This window comes from Aquarana catesbeiana, linkage group LG13 (genome assembly GCF_042186555.1).
Source record: "Aquarana catesbeiana isolate 2022-GZ linkage group LG13, ASM4218655v1, whole genome shotgun sequence".
In the NCBI taxonomy this organism is placed as follows: Eukaryota; Metazoa; Chordata; class Amphibia; order Anura; family Ranidae; genus Aquarana; species Aquarana catesbeiana.
The window spans coordinates 193787879-193815736 of record NC_133336.1 but is presented as its reverse complement, the minus strand read 5'-3'; the positions used below and the strand labels follow the sequence as shown (position 1 = coordinate 193815736).

Below are 27858 nucleotides of genomic sequence, written 5' to 3'. Positions count from 1 at the left end.
TAATAATCAGGATGTCTGATAATAACGGGCCAAAAACCATGCATGCACGATAGCATAATATGAATAATTGGAGCGAGCAAGCATATTTGTATGACAATATAAGTATTAAAATTGGAACAAAAGGGGACATGTATGTCACCAATAATATCAAAATATTATAATATTAAACTACCATGAATAAAAAACTATTGTGATAAAAGATTATAATTATAAGAAAGGGAGCCTAAATTGATATCTATAAAAAAGAATATAATATCAGAGTATGGCACTAACTTCAAGATCCTCATTTAACCCTCCAGGGGCTAAAACATTTAATAAGAAAATCCAGTACATTTCTCTGTGGCATAATCGTCGGTAGCGTTCAGCTGGGGGAAGGTCTTTTGGCATTGCCTCAATAACCCATACTCTGAGGCCACTAGTGGACTTATCATGGACGTGGAGGTAGTGTCTAGGGACACTATGGTTGTCTAGTCCACCTTCGATGAACCGGCGATGTTCGCCAAAACGTTTACGTAGTTGCCGAATAGTGCGTCCTACATAGAATAAACCGCAGGGACATGTGAGGCAATATATAACATGGTCAGATGAACATGTATGAAAACCCTTAATTGGGTATGTTTTACCTTTAACATGAAAGTCTTTCTGGCCATGTACCACAAAACTACAGGTCTTACAGAGAGGCTTACGGCACTGGTACATCCCAGAGATAGCTAGGAACGTGGGCATATGATAGCCCGGAGGCAAAGGTGTGGCCTTGAGTTTACTGGTCGCTACCTTACTCTTAATGCTTGGTGCCTTTCTATAGTCAAATTGAGGTCTGTTAGGCAGAGTGGGAAGAAGGTGTTCATCTTGTAGTAATAGAGGCCAGTGTTTTTTAACAATATTTTCCATTTGCTTATGTTGAGTATGGAATTGAGTAATGAAGCGTAAATTACTCTTCTGGGTATTGGGACATGGACGAGGATTCTCAATGGACGGTGTACTCTTATATTGTTGATAAGCTGTATCTACAAGATCAACAGGAAAACCCTTTTCGAGAAATTTTTCTTTCAAAATTTTACCTTCAGTATTATAGTCATTCTTCAGGGTACAGTTCTTTTTTAGCCTACAGAACTGACTTTTAGGTACATTGTTTAGCCATAGGGGGTGATGACAGCTATTGTAGTGGAGAAACGAATTTCCAGCTGGAAATTCCTTTGCCTGGGCTGGTGACATCACTTCCCCCTCGGCACAGGAAGGGCTCGGCTCTGCTCCCTCCCTCCTGTCAATCATCTGGGACCCATTACAGGTCCCAGGTGATTGAGCGGCCAATCACGGCGCGTGGCGCTGCTCGCGCATGCGCAGTGGGTGCCAGGCTGTGAAGCCACAGCCCGGCGCCCACAGTTGAAATGCCGGCGCCGACGAGTGGAAGGGGGGGACGAGCGGGGCTTCGATCCCCCGCATCGCTGGACCCAGGGACAGGTAAGTGTCCAATTAAAAGTCAGCAGCTGCAGTATTTGTAGCTGCTGACTTTTAATTTTTTTTTTTTTTTTTTAATGGACCCCCTGGGTGGAACTCCTCTTTAAGAATGAAAGCTAACTCCTAATTGGCTGCCTTTGTGAAACTCAGCTCTTTTTTAGTCAACTCATGGGTGGTCTTTTAGAAAGGAATACTTGCAAAAATCTGCTGTTAAACTTCACAACTCAGATGCTTGTCTGTACTCTGACAACCAACTGCCAGTTTTCCCTTTCATCAACTGCCACTTTTTTCAATAAATCCTATAAAAATCCAATAACACACCACCAAGTCAAACAAAAGACATGAAACCAACTTGTTATAAGTCAGTCCATTAACATTAGTAGTTGGTAGGCCCAGTAGAAGACGGGTGAGGATTAGGTGTTCTGATAGATGCTTTCTGGCTCATCGGACATTTCTTGGGCGGCCGCCAAACGACGCATAGATTTGGGCCTCAGAGCAGAGTAGATAGGATTCTAAAAAAGAAAAAAAATACACATAAATAGATAAAACAAATACATAATAAAACAACACAACCAACTCCCTTCTGCTGGACTGTATCAAATGGCAGGAAAGTGGCTGTTTTTTAAATAGCATTGCAGAAATAAGGCATGGGTAACCAGTGCACTCATTGGGCACAGAGACATTCTGATTAACTCTGTGCCTTTTGATTGCTATGATGGTCAATCACAGCAATCACAAATGTAAACAGTACTACTGTTTACATTTGAGAGCTTGTCCCTTCCTCATCTGCTGCAGATTCTGATGATCTTCTGAATTCCTCTTCTCCGGTCATTCTGTAGGTAAAAGTGCTCTAGCTTCAAGACAAAAAGGAGGGGGGATTATCGCGCTGTGAAAGAAGAAAAGGTATATATATATATATATATATATACACAGCAGCCAGCACGGCTGGAGACAACAGCAAAAAGTTAAATCATGTAATAAAATGCAGCGCATATATATATATAAAAGATGACAATATATAATAAGTGACAATGTATGCTGTGACTAGTAAAACATACACTGAAATATAAAAATAGTCCACCAAGTGAAAAAAATGGTGTGAATATAAATGTAAATTATATCCACCAAGTGAAAAAATGATGAATAATAAAGTTCAAAAAGTCCTCGTATCAGTGAATAATATCAGAAAAATAAACGTCTAAAAAGCATTGATAAGGTAAGTGACATCCAATGTGAAGAGACTCAGTGAGGAGAAGCTTGTAGAAGACACCACCACCAATTGCATAAAGGCTTACTGGAAGTAATGGACTTAAAGGGGCTTATACCTCTTAAGTCAAACAGGCTTATGGCAATAAACACTGTATATGGAAAACCATCAGAATTCCTGGACGGATCTTTGTTGGTTAACATCAAATCCACAGCATACAGGCTCAAAATGGAAGGAGGGAAGCCAGAGGGTATTCTTTGCTCACACGTTGAAACCAAAAAAAAAAAAAAAAAGGTTCCACATAGTGTGATATTGTTTAAAAATTGCATTTATTAAAAAAAGAAACAATGGAACACTCACATTTAGGAAGTGCATACAGATCTCGCAGAAGTACATGAAGAGGCGCAGTAATGTTGGCTGAGGTCATTTCGTCTGCTTAGACGTCATCTGGGGTATGATATCCCAGATGACGTCTAAGCAGGCGAAACGTGTTGCCAACATTACTGCCCCTCTTCATGTCCTTCATACGTTGTCATTATTATATATTGTCATATATATATATATATTGTCATATATATATATATATATATATATACTGCATTTTATTACATAATAGAACTGCTCCTTTTGATCACCGAAGAAAGGGGCACATTGAGCAGCAAGGAGGGAGGCCCACTGACCACCACTGAACATCCAGAGGGTACAGGGTATATAGACTATAAAGGGGGCACATTGAGCAACAAGAAGGGGGGCCCACTGACCACCACTGAGCATCAAGAGGGTACAGAGTATATAGACTATAAAAAGGGTACACTGACCACCAATGTTTTGGAGGAAAACAGAATTGACCACCAGCATTAACGGAACACTCACCACTTACCACCAACATTTAAGGGTCACACACTACTGACATTTAAAGGGGCACTCATCACCCACAACCACTAAAAGACAACACTTACCAAACTTGTTTAAGGCACTTTGTAATACTCACATTTACTTCTATTGCATCTGTCCTCAGTGGATCACCTATAAGATCAGCAATAACAAGTTATAAGAATTCAATACTTGATGCACAGTGTACAGTAAACAGCTGTTTTTAATTTTTGCAACAACAAAGCCCAGTAGTGGAATCAAGTTTTTCCAATTTGACTTGGAGCAAATAGGCCACAAGTGACACCAGATCTTCTGATCTGCATACATGTTCCAGGGCAGCAATGTAGACCAGAGGATCATCATTAAAGACAGGAAATCAGCATTTTCAGGAAAAGGGCAGCAATATTATAATGTGTATTTCTACTGGGAGCTTCCTTTAATAACAATGGGAGTAAAGACTAGAGGGTGGTAATAGGTTCAAGGTGGACTGCAGGATGTCCATGCATTTGTTAATCCCTACCAAGGAGACACCCACCCTACAGCTGCAGATATGCAGGGGACATTTATACATGCAGTTGTGGTGTGGGGAATGCCTCGGCCGCTTAAGATTGGTCAAGTACATTGACAGCTTCCTGGCAAGATCGCTGATGTGGGATCGAAACATGTCTGAACTCATCCCTACTAGCAATCCCTTACAAATAAATTAACATGTCTGTAGGCAGTAGGGATGGGCCGAATCACTCCCCTATTCGGTTTGCAGAAGAACTCCCGAACAGGGGAAATGTTCTAACCCGAACGCTTAACCCCATTGAAGTCTATGGGAGCTGAGCAGGGAAAATGCCCATTTTAAAGGGCTTATATGCAAGTAATTGACCATAAAAGGGGTATAGGGGTCCAGGTACTTTTTTTTTGTAAATGATCATTTTTTCAGAAGCAGTGATTTTAATTATACTTAAAGTGCAACAATAAAAATGAAAAATGTATTTAAATATAGTGCATGGGGGGTCCCCTTAATGTGCCTGTAAAGTGGTGCATCTGTACCATGCATAGAACATGCTGCAGCAAAAATTACATTTCTAAAGAAAAAAAAAAAGTCAAATCCCATTTAAAATAACTTGCCGACTTCCGGCTATTGAAAAGATAAAGAAGAAAAAAGGCATATAGGCCCTTAGGGTCTGGTATGGATTTTAAAGGGAACCCCACTCCAAAATGTAAAAGATAAAACGGCATGGGGTCCCCCCAAAATCCATACCAAACCCTTATCCGAGCATGCAGCCTGGCAGGTCAGGAAAGGGGAGGGGATGAGCGAGTGCCCCCCTTTCTGAACCATACCAGGTCACCAGCCCTCAACATGGGGAGGTGGGTGCTTTGGGGCAGGGGGGGCTCAGCCCACCCCCACTCCAAAGCACTTTGTCCCCATGTTGATGGGGACACAAGGGCCCCTTTCCGACAACCCTGGGCTGTGGTTGTCGGGGTCTGCGGGCGGGGAGGTTATCTGAATCCGGAAGCCCGTTGTCCCATGATCCCGCCCCCCCCCCCATGTCAATGGGTATCGGGTATATCGTACCCCTACCCATTCACCAAAAATTGGCAAAAATTAAAAACTACAAGAAACTGTTCTTGACAAGTCCTTTATTAAAAAATAAAAAAATTGTGTCCCTCGATCAATCACGATGCCTGCCGGACCCGAAAATTATAAAAAAATAAAAATGCCCTTGCCTCCTGGGAGGTGTCAGAAAGGAGCGGTTCCACCGTGTGATGTAGCCGGGTGGCCCCGCCCCTTGCCTATATAAGAAATATCAAAGCGCAGAGCGGGCATACGGCGAGAGGCCTCCCAGGACGTGGAAACATTTTTTTTTTCGATTTTTCGGGTCCGTCGGGCATTGTGATTGATGATGGATTTACACCACAGGATACTATTTTTTAATTTTTTAATAAAGGACTTGTCAAAAACGGTTTCTTGTGGTTAATACTTTTTGGGTGAATGGGTAGGGGTACGATGTACCTTATACCCATTAACACGAGGGGGGGCGGGATCTGGGGGCTCCATTTTCAAAGGGGGCTTTCAGATGCCGATAAGCCCCCCCCCCCTCGCCCTTTTCATTATAGCATTGTTTTCAGTATAGCAAATTTACACCAACACATAATAATTGTTACATATACCTTTTTCAGTTCTGCTCAACTGGGAAAACTGTGCAACATGTTAACACATATGTTTTAACTGGTTCCTGACCAAAGCTGAGTTTTGGATAGAGTGGAGAGGAATTAGAACCCTTGTCAGGTTTTATTGCTGTCTGTGCCCCCATTAAGGAGACTCACCCTCCCTATTTCATAGTTGCCAACAGTCCCGATTTTCCCGGGACAATCCCGATTTTGGGACCTTGTCCCGAATTGGAGAGTGTCCCGAATCGGGATTTTCCATAAGGAAAATCGGGAATGTTGTTTTTTTTTTTTTTTGTTTTTTTTTTGGAGCAGCGGGCTCCAGAAAAATGGCGGCCGGCGCCGCCGCTCTAGCTGCCTCTAGTGTTGAGTGGAGAGGGGAAGGGGGCTCGATCCGTGCAGCCAATGAAGCGGCTTCTTTGGCTGCACGGCCCCTCCTCTCTCCACTGAAGCGAGCGGCGCCGTGTCTTCCTGAAAGTTCCCCAGCCCCGTACTGCGCAAGCGCTGCGCCTGCGCAGTACAGGGGGTCCGCCATTGCCGAGGGGAACTTTCTCGGCAGAACACCGGCCGCTCCTCCACTGAGCGGGGGCCGGGCTGCATTGAGGGGGGGAGGCTGCACTAACTGAGGGGGGGCTGCACTGAGGGGGGGGGAGGCTGCACTAACTGAGGGGGGGGAGGCTGCACTGAGGGGGGGGGGCTGCACTAACTGAGGGGGGGGAGCTGCACTAACTGAGGTGGGGAGGCTGCACTAACTGGGGGGAGGCTGCACTAACTGAGGGGGCTGCACTGAGGGGGGGGCTGCACTAACTGAGGGGGGGCTGCACTAACTGAAGGGGGGCTGCACTAACTGAGGGGGGGGCTGCACTAACTGAGGGGGGGCTGCACTAACTGAAGGGGGGCTGCACTGAGGGGGGGGCTGCACTAACTGAGGGGGGGGCTGCACTAACTGAAGGGGGGCTGCACTGAGGGGGGGGCTGCACTAACTGAGGGGGGGCTGCACTAACTGAGGGGGGGCTGCACTAACTGAAGGGGGGCTGCACTGAGGGGGGGGCTGCACTAACTGAGGGGGGGGCTGCACTAACTGAAGGGGGGCTGCATTAACTGAGGGGGGGCTGCATTAACTGAGGGGGGGGGGCTGCACTAACTGAAGGGGGGCTGCATTAACTGAGGGGGGCTGCACTAACTGAGGGGGGGCTGCACTGAGGGGGGGCTGCACTAACTGAGGGGGGGCTGCACTAACTGAGGGGGGGCTGCACTAACTGAGGGGGGGCTGCACTGGCGGGGGCACCTGATGCAAGGACAGACTCTGGCGGGGGCACCTGATGCAAGGACAGACTCTGGCGGGGGCACCTGATGCAAGGACAGACTGTTGGTGGCAGGCGACGTGGCTAGTGACACGCTCAGGGATCCCACTGATTCGGCATTATGGTGAGTTGAATGATTTAATTTTATATTACAATGTAATAATAGAAATAATGCGCTTCAATCATCCTGACACCATAACAATCATGGTGCCGGGATGATTGAAGCGTTAACACCAGGTGTTTGGAGTATCTTTATCTGCTGATTGTTAAACTTTCTAGAATACACATATTTCTATTGTTGTGTAGGACCTGGGGCTGCTGTCCCGTCATTCCTCTCTCCCCCTTTCCCTCTCCCTCTCCATCCCTCATTCATCTCAGACTTTAACCACACCCTCTTGAGCCACGCCAATTTAAGCCGCGCCCACTTTCCACGCAAGACACGCCCACTTTCCACGCAAGACACGCCCACTTTCCACGTAAGACACGCCCATTTTTCGCCGCGGCGCGCTCCGCGCGCCGCAGCTATTAATTTTTGCTAGGCCACGCCCACAAATGAATGCCCCGCCTCCTAATTATTGATCGGCTCCGCCTACAGCCAAAAAAGTGTCCCACATATTTTTTTTTCAATGTTGGCAACTATGCTATTTGTCCTATTTACCATTATTATTGAAAGTGAAAGTAAAAGAAAATCCCAAATTTTGGGTTGTCCCCAGAAAAGTAATAAATAAGGGGAAATCTTCCAGTGGGGACACTAGTTCTGGTGACCTGGGGGTCCCCAAGGAATTCCCTTAATTTGTAGGGATTGTCTCTCACCTCCTGTTTGGTTATGGGACAGGAAGTGAAGGAAAGTCTCTGAAATAGGACACAGATGGGGAAAAAAATAAAAAATCTGACGGGGATGTAACCCATCATTGCTCTATCCAAAAAAAAAAATGCCTATCATTCTACTCTTAGCATTGAGCCCTGAAAAGAACTTTAATCTACTTTAACCACTTGCTTACAGGGCACTTAAACCCCCCTCCTATTCAGACCAATTTTCAGCTTTCAGCGCTGACGCACTTTGAATGACAATTGCCCGGTCATACAACACTGTACCCAAATTACATTTTTATCATTTTTTCACCACAAATAGAGCTTTCTTTTGGTGGTATTTGATCACCTCTGCGGTTTTTACTCTTTGTTAAAAAAATTTAAAAACTGAATTTTTTTTTTTTTTTTAATTTTTTTTTTTTATATTTTGTTATAAAAAATTTAAAACGGGTAATTTTTCTCCTTCATTAATGTACGCTGATGAGGCGGCAGTGATGGGCACTGATAGGCGGCAGTGATGGGCACTGATGGGTGGCAGTGATGGGCACTGATGGGTGGCAGTGATGGGCAGCACTGGCAGGTGGCACTGATTGGCTCTACAGGTGGGCGTTGATAGGTGGTACTTGTGGGCATTGATAGGTGGCACTTGTTTGCATTGATAGGTGGCACTTGTGGGCACTGTTAGGTGGCACTGTGAGCACTGTTAGGTGGCACTGTGAGCACTGTTAGGTGGCACTCTGGGCACTGTTAGGTAGCACTGTGGGCACTATTAGGTGGCACTTTTAGTGGGCACTGATGAGGCAGATGTGCCTCTTCCACTTCGGGACCGATGTCCCTGACATGTGAGCCGGTGATCGGCTTTTTTTTCTACTCGCGCTGTCAGCGTGAGTAAAAAAAAAAAAACGATTACCGATGTTTTGTTTACATCATGTGATCAGCTGTCATTGGCTGACAGCTGATCACATGGTAAGGGGCTGGGGCCGGCCCCTTACATGGATCAGTGATCAGCCGAGTCTCATAGACTCGGTGATCACAGCGCGCCCAGCCCTACAGGGCGCGCGCAGGGAGCGTGCACAGGGGAGGCCGTCGTATGACGCCCTCCCGGGAATGCAGGTCAGCGCTGTGGCTGTCATTCGGCCATAGCACGGATGTCTAGTGGTTAATCTATTTTTTTTAAACAAATAGTTCACTGACAGCCGGGAACCAATCAGCATGATTCCTGATCATGTGACCACCATGCCAGCTAATCATGGTGATCATATGGTTTGGTTTATAGTGAAATGCAAAGTGACAGCTGAATCCAGTCTATGTTTCTATGTAAAGGCTGTGCAAACCCATTGACAGCTGATCTGATTATATAGCAGCCAAAACTGACTTTCTGCTTCAGTAATGGTACTGTAATGGTACTCAAGTAGCTTCTCCCCTCCCACAATCACTGATAATAGCAAATGCAAAAGGTATCTAATACATTTTTTAATCATTACAAAACCTAAAGAGTTTTAACTATCTACAGTATATTATATCCTCCACTACGGTGAAATGTAAAGTTCACATATAACTGTACTTTAAGATGAGATGATTTATACTGTATTACCTGCCATTGGGTCTTGGTTGTTTACAGAAGAACGACATTGACGAAACATGTAGAGGAATCCCAGGATAGCAAGGATGAGAAGAAGTAGAGTTACCGGGCAAATTATGAGAAGATATGTGCTACTGGTTCCTGTGAAAAGTCAGTACTCATCAACTTTATCGTCATCATGATTGTTACATGCAGGAGTACATTTGTATTGATTATATACTTCCCCCATCTGTTCTATTTTGCGGAAGTTTTTCTATATAAAGTAATGTCGCATAGACATGATCAGAAATTCGGCCAGCAAAAGACCGATGAGAGCTTTTGGTCGGAAAATGCGACCGTGTGTATGCTCCATTGGGCTTTTGCTGGCGGAATTCCCGCCAGCAAAAGATTGAGAGCAGGTTCTCAATTTTTCGGCCGGAAAAAGTTCCTATCCGAAAATGCGATTGTCTGTACAGATTCCGACGCACAAAATTCCTACGCATGCTCGGAAACAATTCGTCGCATGCTCGGAAGCATTGAACTTCATTTTCACGGCTCTTCGTAGTGTTGTATGTCACCGCATTCTTGACGGTTGAAAGTTCAGAGAACTTTTGTGTGCCCGTGTGTATGCAAGTCAAGGTTGAGCGGAATTCCGTCGGAAAAACCATCCAAGTTTTTTCTGACGGAAAATCCACTCGTGTGTACGCGGCATTAGTCTTCTTTAAACTTTTCTCATTAAGGGCTTCCCAAAAGCCTAGGGATCACCGAGAGAAGTTCAACCCTGACAACCAGATTTTGTCTCTTTGTCCCATTCTTAACCACTTTGGTCTCATGCTAAAATCTTAAATGTCATTATTAAATGTGATCAAATTATCAAAGTAAATTAAAAATGAATTATACTTTAATTAATTAATTTATTCCTTTTAGTGTCAGTATTAAGAACTACTGTTTTTACCCCACATCCACCAATCACAGAAAGCTCTTTAAAATAGTTAGTCTAGTTGAGAAAAGACACAAGTCTATCCAGTTCAACCAATATTAACGAGAAAAAAAAATACAATGATACATATACGATCCTATACCCATAGTTGATCTAGAGCAGGGGTCCTCAAACTACGACCCTCCAGTTGTTCAGAAACTACAATTCCCATCATACCTAGTCATGTCTGTGAATGTCAGAGTTTTACAATGCCTCATGGGGCATGTTTTGCAACAGCTGGAAGGCCGTAGTTTGAAGATCCCTGATCTAGAGGAAGGCAAAAAAGAGCAAAGCATGATCCGATTTTCTCCAGCAGGGGAAAAAAATCCTTCCTGATCCCCCAAGAGGAAGTCTGATATTCCCTGGATCAACTTTACCTATAAAATGTTAGTACCCAGTTATGTACATTTAGGAAATAATCCAGGCCTTTTTTTTAAAGCAATCTACTGAGTTGAACCAGCTCTTAAGGGGTCTATTCCACTTTTTCACAGCTCTTGCTGTGAAGAAGCCTTTATCGTTTCCTCCAGACGCAAAGAGTGCCCCCTTGTCCTCTGTGATGACCTTAACGTATATAACTCAACACCAAGTTCGCTATATGGACCACTTATGTATTTATACATGTTGATCATATTGCCCCATAATCTCCTCTTCTCAAGAGAGAATAAATTCAGTTCCTCTAATCTTTCCTCATAGCTGAGCTCTTCCATGCCTCTTATCAGTTTGGTTGCCGTTCTCTGCACTCTCTCCAGTTCCCCGATATCCTTTTTGAGAACTGGTGCCCAAAACTGAACTGCATATTCCAGATGAGGTCTTACTAATGGTTTGTACAGGGGCAAATGATATCTCTCTCTGGAGTCCATACCTCTCTTAATACAAGAAAGAATTCTGCTCACTTTGGAAACCACACCTTGACATTGCATGCTATTATTAAGCTTACAATCTATCAGAACACTCAGATCCTTCTCCACCATTGACTCCCCCAGCTGTTCTCCTCCTAGTATGTATGATGCATGCATATTCTTTGGCCCCCAAGTGAATAACTTTACATTTATGACAAAGATGAACCCTGAAAGTTTGAATCTGCTTGGCAATTTTGAGATGTTGTTACAGTTCTTAGTTCAGGAACATGTAATAAATGAGGCCCTCCTATTTCAACATTTTATGAAAATTATGCCCCCCTCTGTTGGTTGGTTTCTACATAGAAATAGAGTAGATTAAAAAAATGTTAGGCCAGTGACACCAGATATACCACACATGGTACAAAAAGGGTTAAACCAGGTTCTTGGGTACAAAGTATGGTTCCTTATGAGAGGTGTGTTTGTTAAAGTGTTAGTGATGCCAAATACATAATGGTTTTACGCATAAGGGTGAAGCCAGGCTCTTGGGTACAAAGTAGCCTTCCCTATGACATCATGCCTCACTGCTTACAGTTTTCTTAAGCAAATTAGCAGCAGTATTGTAAGCCAACAATGCAAGCTGCTTGAGTTGCCCGTTAAGCTGCCTAGCTGGTAGATCTGACTGGCAGAGCTGGCAGCCCAATGTCCAACTTTAGGAGGCAAGCTGACAACACTGCTGCCAATTGTGGGGCAGTTTTTAGGCCCGTGCAGTCTGTACTCTCCGCTTCAGGTGGTACTCAACTGAAGCCACAATGCAGAAGGAGAAGGAAGTTGTGGGGAACTTGGTTCCTCTATAACTTCCTGCGATCACAAGGAGACAGCTGTCCGATTGGACGCTGGTCCCTGAAGTGACTCCAGTGACTATCTTAGGTCAGACAGAGTCTATTTAAGTCTCTGACATCCGGGTTTGGTGCACTTTATGCGAGTTGTTAGTGTAGGGACAGATTTCCCATCTAGCAGGGACAGTACTTAGCGGTATAAAAAAAAGGGAGTAGGGACAGGGCAGGGACTACAACCTTTTCTCTCTAGGAAGCCCCACCTTTGGGTGCGGACTGGTCAGACACGGCAGGGATCCAGAACAATATTGTTGGGACCCATCCAGATGCCTGACTGGCAGCTGTCTCAGCTTCTGAGTGAGCCGCTGAGAGCCTGGCACTCCAGTAAGCACTGGAGGGCCAGAGCAGAGAGTTGGTGACTGATTGGCACCATCTCTCTGCTCACTAAAAACTGAGAACTGAGCGAAGAGTGGTCTTTAATCACTCTTGGTCTTAGAGGTGGCGGGGGACAGATGCTGCATCCACCTAGGTAAGTATATATATTTTTTTTCAGATCCCAAACTTCTCTTTTAAAGACTCTATAGTAAATACTGTATCTTCTTTCAGCGGTCAGCTTGTAAAAACTTTTGGGTCAACCTACAAACAAGCAATTTACAGTAGTGATGGTCCTCTCCATGTAGTGGCTGACATGCACACTACTTAGTTCAGTGACATACCACTAGAGCTCACGAGAAACCTCCATAAACCTGTAGATGGAGCCCCAAGGTTTCAAATGCGTGAGGACCTCCACAGGGTTTAATCCAGGTCTAATCTTGGGTAGAGAATGTGTGAATTTTTGGTGAAATTTGTGTAAAAACATTGATATATAGACCCCCCAGAATCTATCCTGACATAAAAAAAACTACTTTCTTTGCTTTAAAATTTCTACTTATGCTTTACTGACATAGCTACTGTATGTTCATAAATGGCTATGCTCACCTTGAATGACCACACTTACTACTGCACTTCTTTTCTTCATCCCATTGTATAAAGTTCTTGCTTCACAGGAATAATTTCCAGAATCCTTCAATTGAGCCAATGGGATTATATATTGATGTGATGAATTCAATTTCTGAACCTTCTTTTCATTCTGGTAGAACACAAACTGCAGTTTGATGTCGTTTCGTAATGTGAATATACTCGTGTTACATGTTAGAATAACTCTGTTGCCTTCTCTGGGGAAATCTGGGTTCGTTACAATTTCCGGGTGAGAGAAGAGCTCTGCATAGACATTAATATAATCGTAAGCAAAATCAGAACACAATAGTAAATAAGTTACATTTTGCAGAGGGGTAGTCTAGATCTTAATCTCTCCCTCCTGTTGTATTGTGTCCTTCTCATCTTATATTTGGACATTTATCTCTTTACTCTTCTTAGTTAAACCATTGGATGACCTTCTGACCTCACAGATATAATACACAGAATCCTCAAGTTTAGCAAATAGGATTCTATATTCTTTGGAAGAACCAAATTCCTGAATGTTCTGTCCATTTCTTTGGAAAGCAAACTGCACTTCTGTGGCTGATATGAACAGAGAAGGTCTGGTGAGACATGTCAATGTAATATTGTCTCCTTCTTCTATTGGGTTTGCGGACAGTTTGATTTCCGGGTCAGTGAAGGACTCTGAAAGAGAGCAATAGAAATAAAATGCATTCTTGGTTTAATGCTTGGAAGGAAAAATCCTGGACGGCCACACACCGCTGAATGCATCTTTATTGAAAGATTAAAATCCAAAAACAGTCTTATCTTATGCATAGATGCATTAACTAAGCATCGGTTGTGATGTGAAACACGTTAGCTGTTTTCCCCTGTTTTCTATAATAAGATATGACTGTTTTTGGATTTTAATCTTTCATAAAAAGCTTTTTCACACCAGCAGCGTGTGCAAGGCGGTGGAGTATGAGCGGGGTAGATGCAGCTTCCTTTGTCCTGTGTGCATAGCACACTGTACCCTGGCACTGCCAATCCTGCCAGTGAGACATTACAAGATTGGCACAGTGCACCCAACCACAGCTTGCAGGCAGAAACACCATAGGAAATGATGGAGCAGATCCAGCGTTGCTGATACAATGGATTACTGGGAGGTTTACTGTGACAGGGCACAGTGGGCCCCCCTTCCCTCGGAGCCATATGCCCTGAAAACTGGATGATACGGCACTAGCGCGCAGGGTGATTAGGTGTGTGCCCAGACACACCTTAATTACCCTGTTTGCAAGCCTATGGCGCCATGTAGAGTAAAGATGAGCCTGGGTGTGTTCGGACAGGGATCCAAACCCACATGTGCAAGTCCACCTGTCACTTGTACTTGGCCAATCATCTGCAGGTCTGAACCCATACTCAGTGGTGGCCCCTCCCCCCCATCCATGCCCCCCTGCCCCCCATCCATGGCTAGCTGATCTACATACAGGATGCCAGACTATGGATTCCAATGGGGGGAGGGGTTCGAAGCACGTGATTAGAGCCAGAGGCTCTAATAGGCTTCAAAAAAAGGGTGGGCTAGGGGTGCAGAGCACTGCGCCCCGATCCCACCCAGTTGTGTGATGATAGCAAATGAGTATTCAGTATTTTCACACTAAATCACCTCCCCGCCAATCAGGAAGCAGGTCGTGAGACCCGTTTCCCGATTGGCCAAAACGTTAGGTGATCCAATTGGACGTCTAGCACTTAGGAGAAGGAGACGCATGGCGAAAACCGCTGTGCTAGAGAAGAGGACACCTGAGCCGCCACCTGCCACCTAGATGGGGCAAGTGCTGGACTGACTGGCAGACAGCGAGGGGGGGGGGGTAGTACCATCGCCGCCAGCCACTACTGCTCATATTCATCCCTAGTCCTGGGTTTGGGACTAATTTTTTAATTCATGAATACTGATCAGCTAAAGTTACAACACACACACATTATTTTATTGATTTTTGAGGTCTCTTGAATGTAAACATCCATTCTGAATAATCATGTGTAGTGCTACTCCTGTAAGGGCCGCTAGATTTGATGGTCCCCCTTTACATGCACAGCCAGGCAACAGGTATTTTCAGGACACATTCTGCAGACAGAAACCAGTCCAATTGCTTTGTTTTGTTTTTAGTTTATTAGGGGAATCAACTTGGATGGGGAAAGGGTGGTATGGGATGCCCAGAACTGTAATATAATAGAACTCGAAAACATGCAACAACTGTCTCTGGCTTCCAGAACAGGGCCAAGGCTGTGTTCCAGTACAACAAACTGAATAGTCCAACTGGAAAAGGACAACCTGAAACTTCTTACTGCAGGTACTCCCCCTCCTCAGAGTAATGCCAAAGCACCTGGCCAGAGGCGGCTCTAGGCTTTGTGAGGCCTTAGGCAAAACTTAGACATGAGGCCCCACTCAAACTGATAATGGGAAAAATAATTCAAGCGATAAAAAAATAACGGTGTGCCCCCCCACAGCGCTGCCGACTTCCCTCCTCTGCCCTCACACTGATTGCTGTGGGGGGGGGGGGGGGGGGTGTCTTCAGGATGGATGGGGGTGTCTTCAGGATGGAGGCCGGGAAAAGGCCCCTACCTTTTCTAAACGAACACAGTGAGTGATTGGAACTGATTTGTGTTTACTTTGCTTTAGTTTATGAATTAACAGGAGCCTCTGTCTCCTGTTCATTCATCTGCAGTGCAGCTGAGGCTACAGAGAAAGGAACTGGGAAATGTGTTTCCTCATTTCCTTTCTCTGTCTTAAGTGAGACTTCAGAGGTATGTTTAGACCCCTGATATCTCACCAAAGGATCCAAAAAACTCTCACCAAAAAAACTTAAAAAATAAATAAAAAGATTGTAAAAAATAAATAAAAACACTGTAAACACTGTAAAAAAAAAAAAAGAAAGACTAAAATTTCTAATCAAACTAAAAACCCATGCCCAATAGGTAGCATAATTTAGCCACACATACAAATGTTTCTGTATGGCATGGGTCACCCTCTCCCTAGTAGGGGCCCCTACTGTACAATGGCGGTAAACTTGAGTAGGAGAGGAAAGTGGAGGGTATGTGGGCAGGTAGTATGTACATGAGAGGTGTGCAGAGTGTATGGTGGGGTGTAGTATGTACATAAGGGGGGTGCGGAGTGTGTGGCGGTGGGTAGTATGTACATGAGAGGGGTGCGGAGTGTGTGGCTGTGGGTAATATGTACATGAGAGGGGTGGGGAGTAGTATGTACAGGAGAGGGGTGCGGAGTGTATGGAGGTGGGGATTATGTACATGAGAGGGGTGCAGAGTGTATATACATGAGATGAGTGGTGGGTAATATGTACAGGAGAGGGGTGTGGAGTGTATGGTGGGGGGTAGTATGTACATGAGAGGAGTGCAGAGTGTATATAGGTGGGTAGTATGTACATGAGAGGGGTATGGAGTGTATAGTGGGGGGGTAGTATGTACATGAGAGGAGTGCAGAGTGTATAACGGTGGGTAGTATGTACATGAGAGGAGTGCAGAGTGTATAATGGTGGGTAGTATGTACATGAGAGGATTGCAGAGTGTATAACGGTGGGTAGTATGTACATGAGAGGAGTGCAGAGTGTATAATGGTGGGTAGTATGTACATGAGAGGATTGCAGAGTGTATAACGGTGGGTGGTATGTACATGAGAGGAGTGCAGAGTGTATGGCGGTGGGTGGTATGTACGAGAGAGGTGTGGAGTGTATGGCGGTGGGTAGTATGTACATGAGAGGGGTGTGGAGTGTATGGTGGGGGTAGTATGTAAATGAGAGGGGTGCGGAGTGTATGGTAGGGGTAGTATGTACGAGAGGCGTGCGGAGTGTATGGTGGGGGTAGTATGTACATGAGAGGAGTGTATGGAGGTGGGTAGTATGTACATGAGAGGTGTGCGGAGTGTATGGAGGTGGGTAGTATGTACATGAGAGGGGTGCGAGTGTATATAGGTGGGTAGTATGTACATGAGAGGGGTGCAGAGTGTATGGAGGTGGGTAGTATGTACATGAGAGGGGTGCAAAGTGTATGGAGGTGGGCAGTATCAAATACACCACTGGCCACTGATGCATTCGTTAATTAACCCCTTTGTGCTGCATTAGTGGCACCAGTGTCAGTGTTAAATTAACCCCTATTTGGTGCAGCATGAAAGGGTTCATAAACACTGATACTGGTGTCACTAATGCAGCACAAAGGGGTTTTAACTGCCACTGGTCACTAATGTATAGTAATGCAATAACACCCTCCATGCTGCATATTACAAATACCAATGTAAATTACCCCCCCCCCCCCCCCAAAGTTTTAAACACTTCAGGCAGTTCACAACAGTTCCTTAGTAAAGGTTTTAAGCCTCTGCACTTTTGCACGGGACTTCACTGGCTCCTTGCAGGTCTTTGCAGCAGCACTCTCCTCTGCCCTTTCATTCCGGCCTGTGAATAACATCACGCCGGGCGGGACTAGGAAGCTGCTGCCGGGCGCAGATCACTTCGCCTGACAGGGAAGTGAATGAGTCGGTCGGTTGGACACACAGCATACTCGCACTGCTCTGCTGCAGACAGTGTACCGGCGGTGCGGACTGCGAAGCAAGCAGCATTTTTACGAGGCCTCCCTGCCCCCTGGCTCAGTGACCTGGCGGGTTCAGCAGCAGCCGGCCCGGCAGCTCCGCCTCCACCTCCTCTAAAATTCCGCTGCAGCAGGCAGCGCATTATACGAAAGATGGCGATCGTTTATCTCATTCTCCCACACACATCAGGCAAATTAGGTGGCTGCGAGGCCCCTGGAAGAGCGAGGCCTTAGGCGGCCGCCTTTTTTGCCTAATTATAGAGCCGCCTCTGCACCTGGCTCCTCTCTACAATCCCCAGTCAGAGATGTAGGATAGCTGTGATGGCTTAAATGTCTCTATGCTGTCCCTTGTAGATAGCTAGCTGGGTATTGAACCTGACTGCTTCACCTCTATAGGCTCTGGGATATAGCATTGAAGCTACTCACTCAGTCCCTTGGAAAGTTCCTGTAGTTCATGTGGTGACTGCTGAACAGGCCTCTTGCTGGACAGATCCCAATGGCTTTCAGGGTGACTCAGCTAAGCCTAGCTGAGGCTGGAAGGGGGTGAGGCTTCCTCTCCTTCTCTCTTTATTGCTCTCTGGTACCTTCCTTCTATCTCCTTCTGCCTGGAGGCAGAGCCCCCCCAGCACAAACCAGGCCGCTGGACCCTGGACTCTGCTCCCACATGGCCAGGCTCCAGAATACTCATGGGCTATCTCTCCACCTTCTGGACCATCCTTACCCCATAGTTGCCAACATTGTAAAAAAAAAAAAATGTGGGACACTTTTGTGGCTGTAGGCGGAGCCGTACAATAATTAGGGGGCGTGGCATTCGTTTGTAGGCGTGGCTTAGGGAAAATACACAAGTGTGGCGCGCGAAAAATGGGCATGGTTTATGTGACATAGTGGGCGTGGCTTAAATGGGCGTGGCTGAAGAGGGTGTGGTTAGAGTCTAAGATGAATGAGGGATGGAGAGGGAGAGAGGGGGAGAGGGGGAGAGGGATTAGAGGGGGAGAGGGAAATGACGGGACAGCAGCCCCAGATCCTACACAATAAAAATATGTGTATTCTAGAAAGTTTAACAATCAGCAGATAAAGATACTCCAAACACCTGGTGTTACCACTTCAATCATCCCGGCACCATGGTTGTTATGGTGTCAGGATGATTGAAGTGCATTATTTCTATTATTACATTGTAATATAAAATGAAATCATTCAACTCACCATAATGCAGAATCAGTGGGATCCCTGAGCTTGTCACCAGCCACATCGCCCGTCCTTGCATCAGGTGCCCCCAGCGGAGCCCCCCCTTACATCAGATGTCCCTAGTGGAGCCCCCCTCACACCAGGAGTCCCCAGCAGAGCCCCCCCTACACCAGGAGTCCCCGGCGGAGCCCCCCTCACACCAGGAGTCCCCGGTGGAGCCCCCCTCACACCAGGAGTCCCCAGCGGAGCCCCCTCTCACACCAGGAGTCCCTGGCGGAGCCCCCCCTCACACCAGGAGTCCCCGGCGGAGCCCCCCTCACACCAGGAGTCCCCGGCGGAGCTCCCCCTCACATCAGGTGTCCCCAGCGGAGCTCCCCCTCACATCAGGAGTCCCCGGCAGAGCCCCCCCTCACATCAGGAGTCCCTGGCTGAGCCCCCCCTCACATCAGGCATCCCCGGCGGAGCTCTCCCTCACATCAGGTGTCCGTGGCAGAGCCCCCCCTCACATCAGGTGTCGCCGGCAGAGCCCCCCCTCACATCAGATGTCCCCAGTGGAGCCCCCCTCACATCAGGTGTCCCCAGTGGAGCCCCCCTTGCATCAGGTGTCCCCAGTGGAGCCCCCCCTCACATCAGGAGTCCCACAGCGGTGCGCCCCCCCACCTCAGAGGTGTCCTAGTAGTGTCCGCATGGCTAGAACCCCCGCCCCTTTCCATATCAGACTGGCAGCAGGGCGGGGTAGGCGGGGTGAGGCGGAGCAGGGCAGAGGGTGGGCGGTGATGCAGGAGCTCCGTCTAGCCCCCTCCAGCCGTCTTCCTGAACTTCATTAAAATGGCGGCCAGCGGAGACAATGTCTCTGCCGGCCGCGGACCTCTAGTGGCGGCAGCGAAAATCGTGAAGAACCGAATTTCTCGGGACATTTACCGGGACACCACAAATTCAGGAATGGCGTCTAAGTCCCGGGAATGTCCCGGGAAATCCGGGACAGTTGGCAACTATGTTACCCAGGGATTGGAGGAGAATCCATAAATATTCAGGCCTTATCTCTGCCCATTCGCCATCTAAGTTCTAAAACTCTCCAGGAGCTTCCAGAAGCCAGAGGGAGGTGACAGAGACCCAGCTCTCGGAAACCCTGCCAACCTAACTCAACAAATTAACCCTGGCTTCTCTGGCTACAACAGGGCCCCAACTAAATTTAGCTACTTTACACAAAGGGTGCTACACATGGAACAGGTTTTCAATTCTTAAAGTGTATGTGCTGTATGTAGCACTTACACCCAAAGGGGCCACTGGGAATATGACCAGGTCTCCCACAAACGTACAGAGGCTAACAGTCACACACATAGAGTCCCACACACACGACTATACAAGCTAATGCCCCATACACACGATCGGACATTCTGACAACAAAACCGTGGATTTTTGTTCGAAGGATGTTGGCTCCAACTTGTCTTGCATACACATGGTCACACAAATGTTGGCCAACAATTACGAACGCAGTGACGTACAAGACGTATGTGATATTTCCATTACGAACGCTAATTATATCTCTGGCTCGTACTTGATTCCGAGCATGCGTGGATTTTTGTCTGACGGACTTGTGTACACATGATCGGAAAGTCCGACAACAAACATTTGTTGGCGGAAAATTTGAGACAACAAATGTTCGATGGAGCATACACACGGTCGGACTTTCCGCCAACAAGCTCACATCCAACATTTGTTTGGGGCATTAGTCTAAGGGATGGCTTTTTAATATTTATTGCTGAAGAACTTTAACAGGAGATGGGTTTAGGGTCACAGGATACTCCAAAACGATCAATAACAATAATGGGTGGGCAAACTTCTCACTAATCTTACACTTACAGCAATCTATCGTGGAGATAACAGGTAATGGTCAGTAAATCTAGAACTTTATCAGAGAAGCCACAAATCCACATAGCAAACGTTTGGTACTTAGATCCCTTCTAGCACAAGTACACCCAAAGCCCACAGCAAGGTCTTTACTCACTTAGCACCCTCTAGTGCTAGACTAGTGTAGGTCAATTAGTGTTTTTGACTCATGGTAGTTGTGTAAGTCTGTGTAATTAGGTCAGGTTACTGTAGGTCAGGCTGGAGGGCTCTACAGGTCAGGCCTCTGCTACACCCCCCCATTCTAAAAAAATTGGGAAGTTTCTGGAAGCTAGTGAGTGGAGGCTAGAAGGCGCTAATCTGCATATTTATGGTAATCTGGCCAATCCTCAGGCAGTAGGGCTGGCATTAGCCCTTAAATATTGTAAAGCCTTGCCAGCAGGGGATTTGGGTGGAAGATGGAGTGAGGAAGCTGTATCGTGTAGCCAGAGAGGGGACCCCGGGGCTGAGGGGGTTCTGCCTCTAGGATGGGACCTGAGCGAAAGGAAGAAAGAAGTAAAGAAGTAAGCCATTTAAGGTGGTGGTAAATCAACAATGTCATAGGAAAGCAAAACCTTCAGCACTTAGAGTATATCTAAAGCCTTTTTCCAGTTCTGGGTGGTGTAAGCAATAGTTTAACACTAACACCCGTTCTTTGTCAACTGTGTCCTATTGGAGAGATTTACCTTGAAAGTGACACTAAATGATAGTGATAGTAATTTCCAAAAATAATCTATACACATCTACTATTCGAATATAGATCAAATCTTGAATTATACTTACCATTTATTTCAATATTCAACTCATCGCTTCTCCTTTTTACATTACTGTTTAAAGTTTTTGCTTCACAATAATATTTCCCGGAGTCCTTCAGCTGAACCATTTCAACTCCATATTGATTAGATAAAGTGAAATTCTGAACAGTCAGTTGATCTCTATAGAAAGCGAATTGAAGATCCGTCTGTCTGTGTGGGCTGAGACTCGTGTCACATGTCAGGGTCATGTGATCTCCTTCCAGCATCTGGTTTGGCTTCACTTTTATTTCAGGAGCTCTGAATAGTTCTGTAAAACAAAAAGATCACACATTTTACCAATGAACAATTTAACTTGAAGGTCACTGAAAAGAAGAGTTGTATCAGATTGAGCAACTATTCTCCACATTTTTAACTATATGCATGTTGTCATAGTAACACAGAGAGCGCATTGTCTTAATATGTCTAGCATTGTGGGAAGGAGCTGTAGTGTAGTGGCACAGGTGTAGTTCCCCAAACTGACCACTAGATGACGCCATGGTTAGGGTTGGGACCCTTGTAGTGAACACACAGTGTAAGTGCCTAGGTAGACACTGGAGATCCCCAAAATAGTGATAGGGTTGTACCATAGATAGTGAAGAAGTGCTCTGGATAAAAAGTCTGGTGAGAGTCTACCGACTAAAGTTGGTCATGGGAAGCAATGCAATGACCAAGGCATACAGGAATGTAATCTGAGGTTTTCTATTTTCTGGCAGCTTTCCTTTAGGGGGAAGCAAGGAAAAAGAGGTGCAGGACTTACGGGACTGATGGGACTACTTCCATCCTATTGGCCTGAGATGTAAGACTCTGGTAAACCGCTAAAGGTATGGGTTCTTCCTTGATCTGCTTGCCCGCGGATGGTGAGCGGAGCTCGGCTGGAGTGGCTAGGACCAGGTAGGTCCTTCTTACTATGGTTTGTAGCAAGAGATATACAAATAAACCGCCCCTGAATCCCTCTTACTCCACTGCGCCAAAGAAAAGTGCAAAGCTATATAAAAGATGTGTAAATGAATACAAAATATGTGTACATACACAGTGTACAGTGAAAAAAGCTGCCATTTAAATAAAATACGTAAATTGATCCGAATCCCAAAACTATACCTCTCACACGTGTACAGATAGAGATAGCGGCGCTAATATAAATTGTGTAAAATAATGGGTCAGAGCAGCATGATGCCTATGACCTTCTACTTATACATAAAAATAATAGTATCATGAAAAAAAAAATTTTTATCATGAAAATTTTTTTTTTAGCACACAGTGAAAAGTGTCACTATAGATAATAAATTACAAGAAATGAATGATCAAGCTCAACAGTTGTTTTTCAATCTTCTTGTGTGATAAATCTTCTACTCTTCCACCACACCACCGTGATAGCGCACTCACCAGATTGTATAGCCTCCCACTCTCGTGTTCGGCAAAACAGCAATTAAACCACACCTGGGTTGCATGTGATGAACCGTGAATCCAATCAAGCCAGTTCCATATGTGAAAAAATGAATAAAGTGCTCCACATAGCGTGATACCATTTTGACAGATTTATTAAAATCACTCCAAACACACTTCAATGGTTACACTCACTTTTAAACTGAAACATAAAAGCCTTTAAAAAAATCCACAGCAAGCACAGCAAGCAACAGGATCAGTGATCCAATGGTGCACTGCGGTCACAGCGGACCTGAAGTGTAAACTGGTGTATCTCTCACCCAACCTTCTAAGGCCCAGCCATCCGATCGGTGTAGTCCTCCTCAGACAGGGGCGTCTAATGTCAAGTGTGATGGAATGCTGTGTAACCACGCCCCAGACATGTTTCGTCGAAAAGACTTCTTCAAATGGGATTGGCCACACGGACGGTTCATCAATCCTTATATACTATCTATGATCAGTCATGTGATCATCATCAGTCATGTGACCTCCTGCTCTGCACATGCTCACACATCGTTTCCCCCTGAATGTGAAGCGCAGGTGCAAAAACTGAATAAAAAAATTGAATCACAAACATTTTTACGGTGTGTAGTTAGAATGCTGCGTCCAGCATTACCATATATGACATATGACATATCCTAATTTATAATCCACCACTAGTTACAGTGATACTGTGGAAAAGCAACCAATAAAAATGAAAAAATATTATTAAATTAAAATGAACATTTCAACAGGAGATAATGAATTTGTCTAGTTTAAAATATAAACTATATATATTAGTCATGAAACTATCATACAGCTGCACAGGACAAACCATGACTGAAACACAATCTGATCCCATTAATAAAAAATATGGATGACTGCTTGTGAGTCTAAAAAAAGGGAAATAGTGATATATCATCAGTGGTCAATGAATAGAAATCACTTCCAGCCATTCATCCATATACTTATTCAGTACGACCATCCTGAGGGGACACCTCCCATCTCAGGCTTCTAAAAATGAGATTCTCCTTTGCTTAATGTTCAAACGTGAAAATATCCCATCAAGTTTTAACTTGTTTCTCCAAAAGATTTTCCAACTTCTTTAAAGATCCCGAGACATCTTCCTCGCCATCAGTGATTATCTGATTAGCGGAGAAGATATCCTCCGGGATTATCCGTCTGTTAGACAGAAAATTAATGGCATCCATGGCTGCAGGTGGTAATTAAATAGACAATGGTTTGTAGCAAGAGATATACAAATAAACCGCCCCTGAGGCTGGGTTCACACTGGTCCGACAAACGCTCCGACATTGGGAGCTCATGTCGCATGACGTGTGAAAATCAATGTTTCACTATGGGAGCCGTCTTAACTGGTCCGACACAAGTCGGTCCGACTTTGAAAATGCTCCCTGTACTACTTTGGTCCGACTTTGATCCTACTTCAGCCCAATGACTATCACTGAAATCGGATCAAAGTCGGATCGCGGTCTCGCATGGTTCGACTTCGGGCATGCGACTTGTGCTCAGATGATCTTGAGGGGGAACTCCGCGCCAAATTTTAAATAAAAAACCGGCATGGGTTCCCCCTCCAAGAGCATACCAGGCCCTTGGGTCTGGTATGGACCTTAAGGGGAACCCCCTACGCCAAAAAAACGGCGTGGGGGTCCCCCCAAATCCATACCAGACCCTTATCCGAGCACACAGCCCGGCCGGACAGGAATGAGGGTGGGGACGAGTGAACGCCCCCCCCTCCTGAACTGTACCAGGCCGCATGCCCTCAACATGGGGGGGTTGGTGCCTTGGGGGAGAGGGGGGCGCGCTGCGGGCCCCCCCCAAAGCACCTTGTCCCCATGTTGATGAGGACAAGGGCCTCTTCCCGACAACCCTGGCCGTTGGTTGTCGGGGTCTGCGGGCGGGGGGCTTATCGGAATCCGGGAGCCCCCTTTAATAAGGGGGCCCCCAGATCCCGGCCCCCCATCCTATGTGAATGAGTATGGGGTACATCGTACCCCTACCCATTCACCTAGGGAAAAAGTGTCAATTAAAAAAAAACACTACACAGATTTTTAAAGTAATTTATTAGACAGCTCCGGGGGTCTTCTTCCGGCTTCGGGGGTCTTCTTCCGACTTCGGGGGTCTCTCCGGTTCTTCTCCGCGCTCTCCGGGTCTTCTGCCGGGCTCCTCTGCTATCTTCTGCTCTTTTGCTATAGCGGAGGAGCCCGGTCTGCTGCCTTCTTCTCTTCGGGGGTCTCTCCGGTTCTTCTCCGCGCTCTCCGGATCTTCTGCCGGGCTCCTCCGCTATTTTCTGCTCTTTTGCCGCTCTTTTGCTATAGCAGAGGAGCCCGGTCTTCAATCTTCTGCCCTCTTCTCCTGATGTTGACACGACGCTCTCTCGGGCTGGAATGCTCTCTGTGCGCTCCGCTCTGACTTATATAGGCGGTGACTCCGCCCCCTTATGCCATCACAGTCCCTGGGCATGCTGGGACTGTGACGTTTTAGGGGGCGTGGTCATCACCCGATGACCCCGCCCCCTTACGCCGTCACAGTCCCAGCATGCCCAGGGACTGTGACGGCATAAGGGGGCGGGGTCACTGCCTATATAAGCCATAGCAGAGCGCACAGAGAGCATTCCAGCCCGAGAGAGCGTCGTGTCAACATCGGAAGAAGAGATGAAGAGAAGAAGCGGCGAGACAGCGGCGACAAGACAGCGGCAGCAGACCGGGCCCCTCGCTGGCAATAGAGCTGGAAGAAGATAGCGGCGGGGCCCGGGAGAAGAGGCGGAACACCGGGAGAAGTCGGAAGAAGACACCCCCTCCCCCCGAAGTCGGAAGAAGATCCCGGAGCTGCCCAATAAATTAATCTTGAAACCTGTGTACTGTTTTTTTTTTTTTATTGACACTTTTCCCTAGGTGAATGGGTAGGGGTACCATGTACCCAATACTCATTCACATAGGGTGGGGGGCCGGGATCTGGGGCCCCCCTTATTAAAGGGGGCTCCCGGATTCCGATAAGCCCTCCTCCCGCAGACCCCGACAACCAACGGCCAGGGTTGTCGGGAAGAGGCCCTTGTCCTCATCAACATGGGGACAAGGTGCTTTGGGGTGGGGGGCCGCAGCGCGCCCCCCTCCCCCAAGGCACCAACCCCCCATGTTGAGGGCATGCGGCCTGGTACGGTTCAGGAGAGGGGGGGGCGCTCGCTCGTCCCCACCCCCATTCCTGTCCGGCCGGGCTGCATGCTCGGATAAGGGTCTGGTATGGATTTGGGGGGACCCCCACGCCGTTTTTTCGGCGTAGGGGGTTCCCCTCAAGGTCCATACCAGACCCAAAGGCCTGGTATGCTCTTGGAGGGGGAACCCATGCTGTTTTTTTATTTAAAATTTGGCACGGAGTTCCCCCTAAAGATTCATACCAAACACATTGGCAGGGATCCAAGTCGGATCCCCGTTCATTGAAAGTCGGACACATGCCGGCTTCATGGCGCAGGGCAAAGTCAGATCCAAAGTAGGACGGCTGTCGTGTCGCACCAGTGTGAACCCAGCCTTAGGCTGGGTTCACACTGGTCCGACAAACGCTCCGACATTGGAAGCTAATGTCGCATGACGTGTGAAATTCAATATTTCCCTATTGGAGCCGTCCTAACTGGTCGGACACAAGTCGTTCCGACTTTAGAAAAGCTCCCTGTACCACCTTGGTCCGACTTTGATCCTACTTCAGCCCATTGACTATCATTGAAGTAGGATCAAAATCGGATCCTTGTCCTAACCATCTGACTTTGGCATCCGACATTGTGTTATTTCCTGCCCCCTGCTGTAGCCCCTCCCATTGTGTGTGTTAGTTTTGATTGGTCAAAGGACAAGTGTACTATCTGAAAAGTCGGATCAAAGTAGTATCCTGTTCATAAAAGTTGGATGGATGTAGGACCAATGTAGGATCAATGTCGCAGAGCAAAGTAGGATGAAAGTCGTACTATTGTCGTGTAATATACTATTGTCGTGTAGTATAGTGTGAACCCAGCCTCAATCCCTCTTACTCCGCTGTGCCAAAGAAAAGTGCAAAGCTATATAAAAGATGTGTAAATGAATACAAAATGTGTGTACATACACAGTGTACAGTGAAAAATAACCTATACACATCTACTATCCAAATATAGTTCAAATCTTGAATTGTACTTACCATTTATTTCAATATTCAACTCCTTGCTTCTCTTTTTCACATTACTGTTTAAAGTTTTTGCTTCACAATAATATTTCCCGGAGTCCTTCAGCTGAATCATTTCGACTCCATATTGATTAGATAAAGTGAAATTCTGAACAGTCAGTTGATCTCTGTAGAAAGCGAATTGAAGATCCGTCTGTCTGTGTGGGCTGAGACTCGTGTCACATGTCAGGGTCATGTGATCTCCTTCCAGCATCTGGTTTGGCTTCACTTTTATTTCAGGAGCTCTGAATAGTTCTGTAAAACAAAAAGATCACACATTTTACCAATGAACAATTTAACTTGAAGGTCACTGAAAAGAAAAGTTGTATCAGATTGAGCAACTATTCTCCACATTTTTAACTATATGCATGTTCATAGTAACACAGAGAGCGCATTGTCTTAATATGTCTAGTATTGTGGGAAGGAGCTGTAGTGTAGTGGCACAGATGTAGTTCCCCAAACTGACCACTAGATGACGCCATGGTTAGGGTTGGGGTCCTTGTAGTGAACACACAGTGTAGGTGCCTAGGTAGATACCGGAGATCCCCAAAATAGTGATAGGGTTGTACCATAGATAGTGAAGAAGTGCTCTGGATAAAAAGTCTGGTGAGAGTCTACCGACTAAAGCTGGTCATGGGAAGCAATGCAATGACCAAGGCATACAGGAATGTAATCTGAGGTTTTCTATTTTCTGTCAGCTTTCCTTTAGGGGGAAGCAAGGAAAAAGAGGTGCAGGACTTACGGGACTGACGGGACTACTTCCACCCTTTTGGCCTGAGATGTAAGACTCTGGTAAACCGGTAAAGGTATGGGTTCTTCC

General features: G+C 46.2%; 1 protein-coding gene across 1 annotated transcript; it reads right to left on the bottom strand.

Annotated features, from left to right (window-relative positions):
- On the bottom strand, positions 1-27520 carry LOC141116642 (Fc receptor-like protein 5). The gene is made up of 7 exons (XM_073609034.1): positions 27505-27520; positions 27015-27293; positions 21427-21705; positions 13003-13284; positions 9407-9535; positions 3657-3691; positions 1-1970 (listed from the first exon to the last, which is right to left on the bottom strand). The coding sequence occupies exons 1-7, from the start codon at positions 27518-27520 to the stop codon at positions 1872-1874; spliced, it is 1119 nt and encodes a 372-aa protein (XP_073465135.1). The 3' UTR covers positions 1-1871.
- Between the last annotated feature and the right edge of the window lie 338 nt (positions 27521-27858).

Coding starts and splice junctions, on each gene's coding strand:
- LOC141116642 (XM_073609034.1), bottom strand. Junction 21,706..27,014: donor GTTGAATATTGAAATAAATG/GTAAGTACAATT, acceptor TTTGTTTTACAG/AACTATTCAGAGCTCCTGAA. Junction 9,536..13,002: donor AGTAAGTGTGGTCATTCAAG/GTGAGCATAGCC, acceptor GACTTTTCACAG/GAACCAGTAGCACATATCTT.